The sequence below is a fragment of the Oncorhynchus tshawytscha genome, linkage group LG02 (assembly GCF_018296145.1).
Source record: "Oncorhynchus tshawytscha isolate Ot180627B linkage group LG02, Otsh_v2.0, whole genome shotgun sequence".
NCBI classification, from domain to species: Eukaryota; Metazoa; Chordata; class Actinopteri; order Salmoniformes; family Salmonidae; genus Oncorhynchus; species Oncorhynchus tshawytscha.
The window spans coordinates 44,733,950-44,745,461 of record NC_056430.1 but is presented as its reverse complement, the minus strand read 5'-3'; the positions used below and the strand labels follow the sequence as shown (position 1 = coordinate 44,745,461).

At 45.4% G+C, this 11,512-nt stretch overlaps 1 protein-coding gene across 2 annotated transcripts; it reads left to right on the top strand.

Moving 5' to 3' along the window:
• Positions 1-2: 2 nt before the first annotated feature.
• On the top strand, positions 3-10,521 carry rbbp5 (retinoblastoma binding protein 5). Of its 2 annotated transcripts, none has more exons than XM_024412700.2 (14): positions 3-573; positions 994-1,019; positions 1,154-1,326; positions 1,679-1,819; positions 4,165-4,327; positions 4,464-4,573; positions 4,766-4,885; positions 4,991-5,144; positions 5,337-5,408; positions 5,576-5,693; positions 5,782-5,851; positions 5,995-6,236; positions 6,327-6,548; positions 9,842-10,521. In XM_024412700.2, exons 1-14 carry the CDS (start codon positions 555-557, stop codon positions 9,892-9,894), a joined length of 1,683 nt encoding a protein of 560 aa, XP_024268468.1. In that variant the 5' UTR covers positions 3-554; the 3' UTR covers positions 9,895-10,521. The 2 variants fall into 2 exon arrangements, with proteins under 2 accessions (XP_024268468.1, XP_024268469.1); XM_024412701.2 differs by having other exon boundaries at positions 12-573; positions 6,327-6,404.
• Positions 10,522-11,512: the final 991 nt, after the last annotated feature.

The following is an 11,512-nucleotide window of genomic DNA, read 5'->3' as shown; positions in this document are numbered from 1 at the left end:
GGTGGACTAGATATGATTTCTTATGTAGTTTTCGTGCCATTTATGTTTTCATTGTAGGTTGAAAATATGTATTTTATATGGAATAACTTAATTTCTATAACCTGAAACCCCGCCCTGTTTTCCCGTGTATTCTGTGATTGGTTACATTGGGAAAGACCCGGATGTTCACAGGTGGTAGGATTTTAGAGTCCTGTGTGTAATGCAGTTGCCTGATAAAACATGGACACAAGAGCAACTGTGTCGGCCTGGATGGAGGATGTTATGAATTAAATAACGTACACGTTCATATATTCAAATGTTGAATAAGTATCTGATATCATGCGTACAAAAATATAATTGCAAATAGTTTACTTTGAACATACGATAAAATGAATTAAATCCGTATAGATTTTTATTTGGGCAGTTTCAGTGTCACTTTGTTTGGGGTCCTTCGTTAGCTAGGCGCCAGTCACTCTTGTTAGCAACAGAGCTACATAGCTAAACGTCTGTGTTTTGGATACATCGTCTTGAATACTGTTTATTTTTGATATTCGTTGTCTCAAAATTGGTCAGCGATGAATTTAGAGTTGCTCGGTAAGGATAATTTATAATTCTTCAATAATTTCTTGGGTGCAGGACTTCACGTAAAGGAGGATATTGTAGCTTGGCAGCACTAGCATGCTAATTAACGAACGCCAAACGCTATACAAATCAGTCGGAGTATAAGTAAAGTTAGGGATAAATACAATCTATTTATTTCCATAGTGTTAATCTTACCTTCTAACTACAAGGTGAAATCACACCGCAAAATAGCAGGCAACTACTACTATTAGACGTTAGCCATTACATTAGCCAATGAACGATCTTCGTGGTACTGTCATTTGGACTCAGATAATGTAAACAGTCAGTAACGTTAGCTAGTCTGTGGATTGTGTGTTCTTCCAGCTGTTATATGACCTAAGTCAGTCTATATGTACTAGAGAGCTAACCACATGATTTGTTATTTTTCTATAGAGTCGTTCGGGCAGAACTATCCAGAGGTAAGCCATTCCAATCTTGTTCTACATGTTACTTGTCATTTACATTGCAGACGCTCTTATCCAGAGCGACTTCCTGATGAATACATCTGTGTCTGTGTGAGTGTCTTCACATATAGTTGCAATCTCATTAACAGGAGGCCGATGGCACTCTGGACTGTATCAGTATGGCTCTCACATGCACCTTTAACCGCTGGGGCACGCTTCTGGCGGTGGGCTGCAACGACGGACGCATCGTCATCTGGGACTTCCTGACACGGGGCATCGCCAAGATCATCAGCGCTCACATTCATCCAGTCTGCTCACTGTGGTGAGAAAGGGAAAACACCAGGGTTGGGGTCAATTCCATTTCAATTGCAGTCAATTCGGGAAGTACACTGAAATTCCAATTTTCTTCAAGGAAAAAAGAATTGGAATTGCTGTTTGGTTTACCTTATGAATTGATTGCAAATGGAATGGACCCCAACATTGTAGCACAAACACTTTTTAGAATCAGCAAACTATGCTTACATTTATATATGTTAAAATGTTATTTTATTTACTCAAACCCATGATTTGGTACTGGAGCACTTGTCAAAAGGTGTTTTGACTGTGGTTCTGAATTGTTTTTAGTGTGGTTCTGAATCTTAACTGTCCTGAACCTTAACCTTGTGCCTCTGCAGTTGGAGTCGAGACGGTCACAAGCTGGTGAGTGCGTCTACAGATAACATAGTGTCGCTATGGGACGTCCTGACGGGAGACTGTGACCAGAGGTTCCGCTTCCCCTCGCCCATCCTCAAACTGCAGTACCACCCCAGAGACCTGTGAGTTTCTATATGTCTAACTTGTCTTATACCTCAGCCTAGTCTTGTCCTTTCTAACTCATAACTCCTAACCCTATCCATTAAAGTACAGTTAGTACCACTGACCCCACCCACCTTGGAATATATATCTATACTTTGACCTTAGCTCAGCCTACACCTCAGGCCTCTAATGATTTCTAATTTATTGTTACGCTTAACCTCAACCCTTACACAAATGTCGACCGCATTATCTACCAAGGGAATTCTCTTCGATTATAATCACAGCCGTTTATATTACCCCCCAAGCAGACACATCGATGGCTCTGAACTAACTTTATTTGACTCTTTGCAAACTGGAATCCATTTATCCGGAGGCTGCATTCATTGTAGCTGGGGATTTTAACAAGGCTAATCTGAAAACAAGAGTCCCTAAATTTTATCAGCATATCGATTGCGCAACCAGGGCTGGAAAAACCTTGGATCACTGCTATTCTAAATTCCGCGACGCATATAAGGCCCTGCCCTACCCTCCTTTCGGAAAAGCTGACCACGACTCCATTTTGTTGATCCCTGCCTACAGACAGAAGCTAAAACATGTTTCGTATTGCGTCAGACAACAACATTGACGAATACGCTGATTCGGTGTGCGAGTTCATTAGAACATGCGTTGAAGATGTCGTTCCCATAGCAACGATTAAAACATTCCCAAACCAGAAACCGTGGATTGATGGCAGCATTCGCGTGAAACTGAAAGCCCGAACCACTGCTTTTAATCAGGGCAAGGTGACCGGAAACATGACCGAATACAAACAGTGTAACTATTCCCTCCGCAAGGCAATCAAACAAGCTAAGCGTCAGTATAGAGACAAAGTAGAATCTCAATTCAACGGCTCAGACACAAGAGGTATGTGGCAGGGTCTACAGTCAATCACAGATTACAAAAAGAAAACCAGCCCCGTCACGGACCAGGATGTCTTGCTCCCAGGCAGACTAAATAACTTTTTTGCCCGCTTTGAGGACAATACAGTGCCACTGACACGGCCCGCAACTAAAACATGCGGACTCTCCTTCACTGCAGCCGACGTGAGGAAAACATTTAAACGTGTCAACCCTCGCAAGGCTGCAGGCCCAGATGGCATCCCCAGCCGCGCCCTCAGAGCATGCGCAGACCAGCTGGCTGGTGTGTTTTACGGACATATTCAATCAATCCCTATCCCAGTCTGTTGTTCCCACATGCTTCAAGAGGGCCACCATTGTTCCTGTTCCCAAGAAAGCTAAGGTAACTGAGCTAAACGACTACCGCCCCGTAGCACTCACTTCCGTCATCATGAAGTGCTTTGAGAGACTAGTCAAGGACCATATCACCTCCACCCTACCTGACATCCTAGACCCACTCCAATTTGCTTACCGCCCAAATAGGTCCACAGACGATGCAATCTCAATCACACTGCACACTGCCCTAACCCATCTGCACAAGAGGAATACCTATGTGAGAATGCTGTTCATCGACTACAGCTCGGCATTTAACACCATAGTGCCCTCCAAGCTCGTCATCAAGCTCGAGACCCTGGGTCTCGACCCCGCCCTGTGCAACTGGGTACTGGACTTCCTGACGGGCCGCCCCCAGGTGGTGAGGGTAGGCAACAACATTTCCACCTCGCTGATCCTCAACACTGGGACCCCACAAGGGTGCGTTCTGAGCCCTCTCCTGTACTCCCTGTTCACCCACGACTGTGTGGCCACGCACGCCTCCAACTCAATCATCAAGTTTGTGGACGACACAACAGTGGTAGGCTTGATTACCAACAACGACGAGACGGCCTACAGGGAGGAGGTGAGGGCCCTCGGAGTGTGGTGTCAGGAAAATAACCTCGCACTCAACGTCAACAAAACTAAGGAGATGATTGTGGACTTCAGGAAACAGCAGAGGGAACACTCCCCTATCCACATCGATGGAACAGTAGTGGAGAGGGTAGTAAGTTTTAAGTTCCTCGGTGTACACATCACAGACAAACTGAATTGGTCCACCCACACAGACAGCATCGTGAAGAAGGCGCAGCAGCGCCTCTTCAACCTCAAGAGGCTGAAGAAATTTGGCTTGTCACCAAAAGCACTCACAAACTGCTACAGATGAACAATCGAGAGCATCCTGTCGGGCTGTATCACTGCCTGGTACGGCAACTGCTCCGCCCACAACCGTAAGGCTCTCCAGAGGGTAGTGAGGTCTGCACAACGCATCACCGGGGGCAAACTACCTGCCCTCCAGGACACCTACACCACCCAATGTCACAGGAAGGCCATAAAGATCATCAAGGACAACAACGGTATGGAAACGTATAGAAATCTCAACCTGTCCTTTGTTTCAGTGACAAAGTCCTGGTGTGTCCTATGAAGTCCGCTCCGGTGCTGCTGACCCTGTCCGACTCTAAACACGTGGTTCTGCCCGTGGATGACGACTCTGACCTGAATGTGGTGGCGGCCTTCGACCGGCGGGGGGAGTACATCTACACCGGCAACGCCAAAGGAAAGGTCAGAGGTCACTGGGGCCTGGGTTTATTTATTTGTGGATCAGACATTTTGCCATATTCTTTTTCTATTTAGCACTTTATAGGTTGTATGTGTGTGTGTGTGTGAGCTTATTGTTCTCACTGATATGACCCTGCAGATTCTAGTGCTGAACACGGACACACAGGATCTGGTGGCATCGTTTCGGGTGACGACAGGGACCAGTAATACCACAGCCATCAAGTCCATAGAGTTTGCGCGCAAGGGCAGGTGAGAAGACTGAGAGGAAACCAATCAGTGTGTGTTGGTGAAGGCTGAAAGGCAATAGGACTATGTTTTTGTGGGAAATCATTCAGGTACTTAGGAGGTAGTTGTGTGCCTCTTACGGAGAATATTTCATAGTTCCGTCAAAGCACTGATCGTGATCCACTCTCTCCTCTCTTCCTCTCCTCCTCTCTCCAGTTGTTTCCTCATTAACACAGCAGACAGAATCATCAGGGTGTATGACGGGAGGGAGATTCTCACCTGCGGGAGAGACGGGGAGCCAGAGCCCATGCAGAAACTACAGGACCTTGTCAACAGGTGAACACACACACACACACACACATGCCTTCGCTGTGCATACAAACCACACACATGCTCACTTTGATACATCTCTTTCCCTCACTCCTTCCCCTCTCTCTGTAGGACTCCCTGGAAGCGGTGTTGTTTCTCTGGGGATGGGGAGTACATTGTGGCTGGTTCAGCCCGGCAGCATGCTCTGTACATCTGGGAGAAGAGCATTGGCAACTTGGTGAAGATCCTCCATGGAACCAGAGGAGAACTACTGCTGGACGTGGCTGTAAGGAACCACCCAAAACCTTTATTTTTCTAGCCCTCTTCCTCTCACTAGCTAATTCTCTTTTTTTGCCTTGTTTCTGGAGGATGTGCTGCCTCTGTTTTGAATTGTCTGTACTGGAGATTCACAGAATTGACAGTAACTCATGGTGCAGATGAACCTTTTCCTGACCTATGAACCCTGACCCCTCTGCAGTGGCACCCTGTGCGGCCAATCATCGCCTCCATATCCAGCGGAGTGGTGTCCATCTGGGCTCAGAACCAAGTGGTGAGTGACACACAATACAGGTTGGACCTGAGTTCTACACCCCGGACTGGTCTCTTTCTGCGACTTGGCTACCTAGGTTTTGATTTCAGAGAGTGATTCCTCTGCCTTTGCAAGTGAATCTGATGGAATGGATTAGCTAACTCAACGCTATGTGTTTTTGTGTTCAGGAAAACTGGAGTGCGTTCGCCCCAGACTTCAAGGAGCTGGATGAGAATGTGGAGTACGAGGAGAGAGAGTCTGAGTTTGACATAGAGGATGAGGATAAGAGTGAACCTGAACAAACAGGTAGACGTGCGCGCGCACACACAGGCACACGCACGCACACCCTTGTTGTGACTAGTCAGGGACTGATTTGTGTGTGTACGCGTGTCAGGTGCTGATGCTGCGGAGGATGAGGAGGTGGATGTGACCTCTGTTGACCCCATTGTTGCATTCTGCAGCAGGTAAGTGTGTTTGATGAAGGTAGACAGGTCTTTCAATGGTGACAGCCTTATAGCTTTAAATAGGCATTGCAATTGAATAGAAAAGTCCAATAGTAATACAAGGATGAATATGGATTGTGGCCTCTGATCTCCCCCTGTGTTAGTGATGAGGAGCTGGAGGACTTCAAGGCCCTGCTCTACCTGCCCATCGCTCCAGAGGTAGAAGACCCTGAGGAGAATCCATTTGGTCCCCCTCCGGATGCAGCCGGCCAGACCACCCCCGTAGAAGATGGTTCAGCCCACACAGGGAGCGGGGACAAGAAGCGCCAGCCGTCCTCAGAGGGAGTTCCGCCCAAAAAGAAGGCTCGTACCACCACCATCGAACTACAGGGGGTGCCTAGTGATGGTGAGAGTAACACACACACACACAATATGAACACTTTACTTTTTAATCATGAATTAGTACCCTGACCTGTGTTTTCTCCCACTATCGTAGAGGTGCACCCCTTACTGGGGGTAAAGGGAGACAGCAAGTCCAAGAAGAAGACGGCAGGGCGGCCAAAAGGCTCCAAAGGTAAAGAGAAAGACTTTCCCTTCAGGCCCAAACCCTACAGGGGGGACAGGGTCTACCCTGACGGAGCGGTAGCGGGAGGAGGAGCAGGAGGAGGAGGAGGAGGAGGGATGAAGGGCAGAGCGGAGGGGGGCCTGACTGCAGCAGGTAAGGATGCAATATGATATGAAGCCAACATGAGGAGCCATGCTAATCCTGCTAGCTACGACGCTTCACCAGCCCTCTGCTCCCCGCCCCCGCCCACCACACAAACAGACATTGACACCCCCCCCCAGACCGTCAACCCCTGCACACCACAGCCTCACAACCTGCCTCTAACTACTGATTGGGAACTGATTCTGGGCCAGATTAATAACCACAAAATCCCATCAAGAGAGATTCTCCCCGTTGCGAGGCGTGGGGGTTAGTTTTGATTCTGATTATTGGGTTTGTTTGGTTTCCAACATGACCGCCGGCCGGCTAGCTGGCTCTCTCCTGACCTGACCTGCGGCTGGTTTGTCTACTTGCTGCTTGCCCTTTGACCCTCCTGCTCCGCTCCTGCCTCGCTCTCACCAGGGCTTGTGTGTCTATGTTGGGTGTGTGTCTCTGTGTATGTTGTGTATATTTGTGGAATCAAGTTGTCTGCTCAAAGATTGGTGTTGTTTGCTGTGCTTTGTTTTGTTTTTAACAACTGTCAAATCATCCAGCCGGACCACAATGCAAGACACTGAGAGAGGAGCAAAGCTGAGCCGCCATAGGCTGTGCTCGAATGTCTACTCGTTTTTTACTGGTCAAACACCTAATGCATTGCTGTCCATCATGATCTTGAACCAGGGCTGTTCCACCATTTTGAAACCCACCATCTGATTGTCCTGAAATGATTGGTCATGTTAGAAACAGATACGATTAGTGTTCTTGCAACATTATTTTGAAATATAATATCGAAATCTGAGAAATTAAGCTAATTAATTGCATCCAAATTGGCCATTTTATTAGTTTATAGTATTCATATAATATTCAATAACAATATTACGTAACATCTGATTTGGACCAAACATTTTACAAACAATGAGTCAGACATGAGGAATCCAAAGGGTTCCAAAGAACACCCCCCCCCCCACACACACACACACACACACCGATCCCACCACAACGATGAGTATATAGTATCCGTTTTCTGTGTCTGACAAGTAGTATGGAGCTGCTCTGAGGATTGTTTCTTCATCTTATGTAATGTATTCCCAGTAAATTTGGTTAGTTTTTTTTTTTTTCTCTGTTCAGAGAAATTACTCATTGAAGTTGTTAGGTTTATGTCCCGTCCTAAATCCAGATATTATGAGATTCTGACCACTATATGGTGCTGTTCCCACGATTAGCATTTGAAACAGTGGCCAGATAAACAGAACCAAAGCATGTGTTCTTTGGTTGCTGCCATACCTTGTCCATAAACTGCTGACTCTTCAGCTCCACTATACACGTTGCGTTTCTTTGCTTTGGTGATGTATGCAATGCTATGATCCTATGTAATGCTAGATAGAGCGCATGAGTCGAGACCAAAGTTGGCACATTTGCAATTTAACCCAACAGTTTTTGTGACAAAACTATTGGTAGATTTGAAAATGATGGAGACAGTGAACTTGAGATTTTTATTCGGTACACGAAAGCTTAAGCGGAGAAGTACATTTTGTGTGCACTACAACGTCACGCACTTATTTAAAATAATACAATTTTTAAAAACTGTTTTTATTTGCAATAAGTCTGTTTAGTGGAAATGCATCACTGGTGGGAAAATGCGCATATTTTCTTTGTGGATTCTAGAATATTTGCATGAAAATATGTCGTCAATTGGATGGAAACCTAGCTACTGTTAGAAAAAAGTTTGGTCAAAATCAGATGTAAGGTACTATATTATATGAATGCTATAAATAAAAATGGGCAATTTGGGTGCAATCAATTAGCTTTAATTTCTCAGATCAAATTATATTTAAACAAAATAAGGTTGAAGGAATGCTTATCTTATCTGTTTCTAACTACAGAAGCGATTTTCAGAACAATCTGAGATGGTGGGTGTCGTGATTTGCTGAAATGACATGGAACGACCCACCAGGCGATTTTAAAAAGAGAAATGGACTTTTTTTAACCTTTTATTTAACTAGGCAAGTCAGTTAAGAACAAATTCTTATTTACAATGACGGCCTACCGGGAAACAGTGTGTTATCTGCCTTGTTCAGGGGCAGAACGACACATTTTTACCTAGTCAGCTTGGGGATTCGATACAGCAATCTTTCGGTTACTGGCCCAAAGCGCGAACCCCTAGATTACCTGTCGCCCCTGTTGGAGAGTGAGGGAATTTCTTCTTTTGAATCACATTTTATTTTCCAATAGACTAAAAAGCATCTCTTTTTCAAGTTGCATTATTGTTTCAATGCTAACTTTTGCTGTTGCAAAGTGAAGGAATTTATTATTTTGAATCCCATTTTACATTCTAATGCACCGCCCACCACTCTTGAAGTTGCATTGTTGAGAAACTCATTATGCTAAGAGCCATGATATACCTGTAATGCCTCTGTATTGAATTGAGTGTTCGAGTTCACGTTGACCGACCATACTGTCTGCTCTGGGAAAAGTTTGAAATTCATCTTGATACACTCTAATTTCTGGACCTGGGAAGGTCAAATGGGCAACGTTTAATGTGTTCAAGGACATCATCTCTGACTGTGTTTCTCCGACAAGAAGGTATGTTGTGAGCTATAATATATTCATTTTATGTAGCGCTTTTCGTTACAAAGACAATCTCAATGAACAAAACAAATGCAGAGATCTGGATGGTCTTGGGCAACAGTCTTCCACAGCTTCAGGGGTTGTTCAGAACGGCTGTGCAGTAGCTTAAGCGGAGGGAGCATCGACGGCACAGAGAGGGAGCATCGTCGGTCAGTTGCGCAGACAGCTCGTCGTCAGTCACCTCGTCCCCCCCACCCCCTCGTCTGTTGGTAGGCTGGACAGTTCCCTACTGAAGTAGTGGGTGATGCTTCAGCAGCTATTAGCGCCGTGAAAGAGCACCGCACCTCGGCAGTAGTCAGGAAACAGTCCCCTATGAGGCGGGCCTCAACCCCTTGCGCCGCTGTCCACATCATTCATGCAACCTGGGCAGGTGGAAAAGGCTGGTGCTGATGCGTCCTTCAAATGCCTAGCCAAGACAAACAGTCTTGCCATTAGTCGAGCAACTTCCATGGGCCAAAACCACCAGATATTATATAGAAACACTCAAAGAAGTCATAGGAAACAAAAAGTTGGTGTAAAAAAAATACTTGTATAAAAAAAAAACTATACTTGAAACATATTTTAGAAATGTATAGAAGCTCTCTACCTATGCTTTCTCTCGTGGTGCCATTGCAACCATGTGAGTATTCTATTCATGGGGTTCTCTATTCTGTGTGATATTCTTGGTGTCTTTCCTACAGGGAGCCTGGTTTCACAGTCCTACAAGCAGCATGATATCGGGGGACTGGACTGAGCCAGCACCATAATCATCATCGCCCCCTGTGGTTCTGGAAGGGGAAGGACAGGCACCTAAATTCGGCCTGTTTTTACACTCTCCTAAAATCAAGACTCTTTGTGATATCACTCAAGACTGTCATTGTGGTATCACCCCCCCACCACCACCACCACAACCCCAAAAGACTCATTATGACATCACAGCCTTCTATTGCTCAGGCTGTGACTTTCCCTACCGGCTGTCTCTCTCTGTCCTCTCTCTGTGCTGGCTGCTATGGTTACCTGGATTATCTCCCTCCTGTCAAAGACCGATGTATGTGACCTGATGATGTCACAAGTTTTAGATGAGAGTTCTGACTAGGAACTCCTGCAACATAGCAGATTCACACTTTCTCATTTTCATGTTTTTTTGGGGGGATGAGTAACAGAAACAAACCAAGAGAAGAGGGAAGCAACAGTCTGCAATTAGTATAGGGTCACCTCTCTTCTCCCCTCTGTCTTTTTTTTCTGTAGAATGACTGATGTACAGATACAGTACAGGAGTTATTACATGGAATGTGTCCCAACTGGTCTCCTTTTAACTCTGTTTCTGGACATGTCTTTTTGTGTTTCTTTTTATACATGTTATTAAACCATTTAGATTGTTTTTGACTCGCCCGCTTTGTTATTGAGTCATCCTGACTAGAGATCCCCCCCCAGGAAAACCCAATGCAAAGTCTCACTACAGTTACAACGCATACAGTAGTATCCTCTCCACCAATCATAGGTAAGCAGGCCATGCACCATTTTGTAACCTTCAGAATGTTATGACAGGTTTGTGGCACAAGATGGCGCTGCTACAACGCCAATTCCCCCCCACAGGACAGAGCCTGGTGAGATACAGCCTCACTCACTGCCTGGCAGAGAGCTAGGTAGTGATAATGAAGAGCTTTTCCCTGTCATTTGGATTCCATTTTGTGCTACTGCACAGTTGGGTTCCATTTTGCCTTTATTTTGTAAGAGCCGATCAGGAACAAGAGTATTCACACAGGTGAATAATTCAGAGTATGGAGCTGATTGCGGTCATCCAGTAAATGAATATATATGGCCCTATACCCACTGCAAAAGTAGTTTATTTTTAAAAAAATTGAAGGAGGAAAAAAAAAATAGTGATTGAGAGAAAAGAAAAGACACCACAACAGCTAACTGGCTAGTTAAACCTTCCCGGTCCCTGTGTGTGCATTGCTTATCTGGTAGAGTGGACCAATGTTGCAGATGGAAATGTGGTAGGCCTATAGGAAAGATTCAAGTTGGGTCTGACTGCCTATGTGTGGACAGCTGTTCACCCTCTTAGGCTGTCAGGGTAATAAAGGAATGTGTGTATGGGCAGAAGGTGCATCTCCTCAGCATGGCTGACTGGCTTATCATTCACATTGGTTATGTAAGACCAAGCTCATTAGATAATTGGCCAGGCGTGGTGTCGCATGTTGCCGTTGTGGTGATGGATGGGTGGGTGGTGCTGACTACATGAGTTTGGAGTCAGACCAGGGACAGGATAGACATATTTAAACCAGGTAGAAGTCACATTCCGATCAATGTCTGGGCCTCGAATGACGACATATGCTACCATTGCCCATAGAATGTACTTTTTTGATTTT

Bases quoted from the DNA above. Each gene is read 5' to 3' on its own strand.
- rbbp5 (XM_024412700.2), top strand. The intron at 5,409-5,575 runs GTGAGTGACACA...TTTTGTGTTCAG, and splicing joins TCTGGGCTCAGAACCAAGTG to GAAAACTGGAGTGCGTTCGC. The intron at 6,237-6,326 runs GTGAGAGTAACA...CCACTATCGTAG, and splicing joins ACAGGGGGTGCCTAGTGATG to AGGTGCACCCCTTACTGGGG.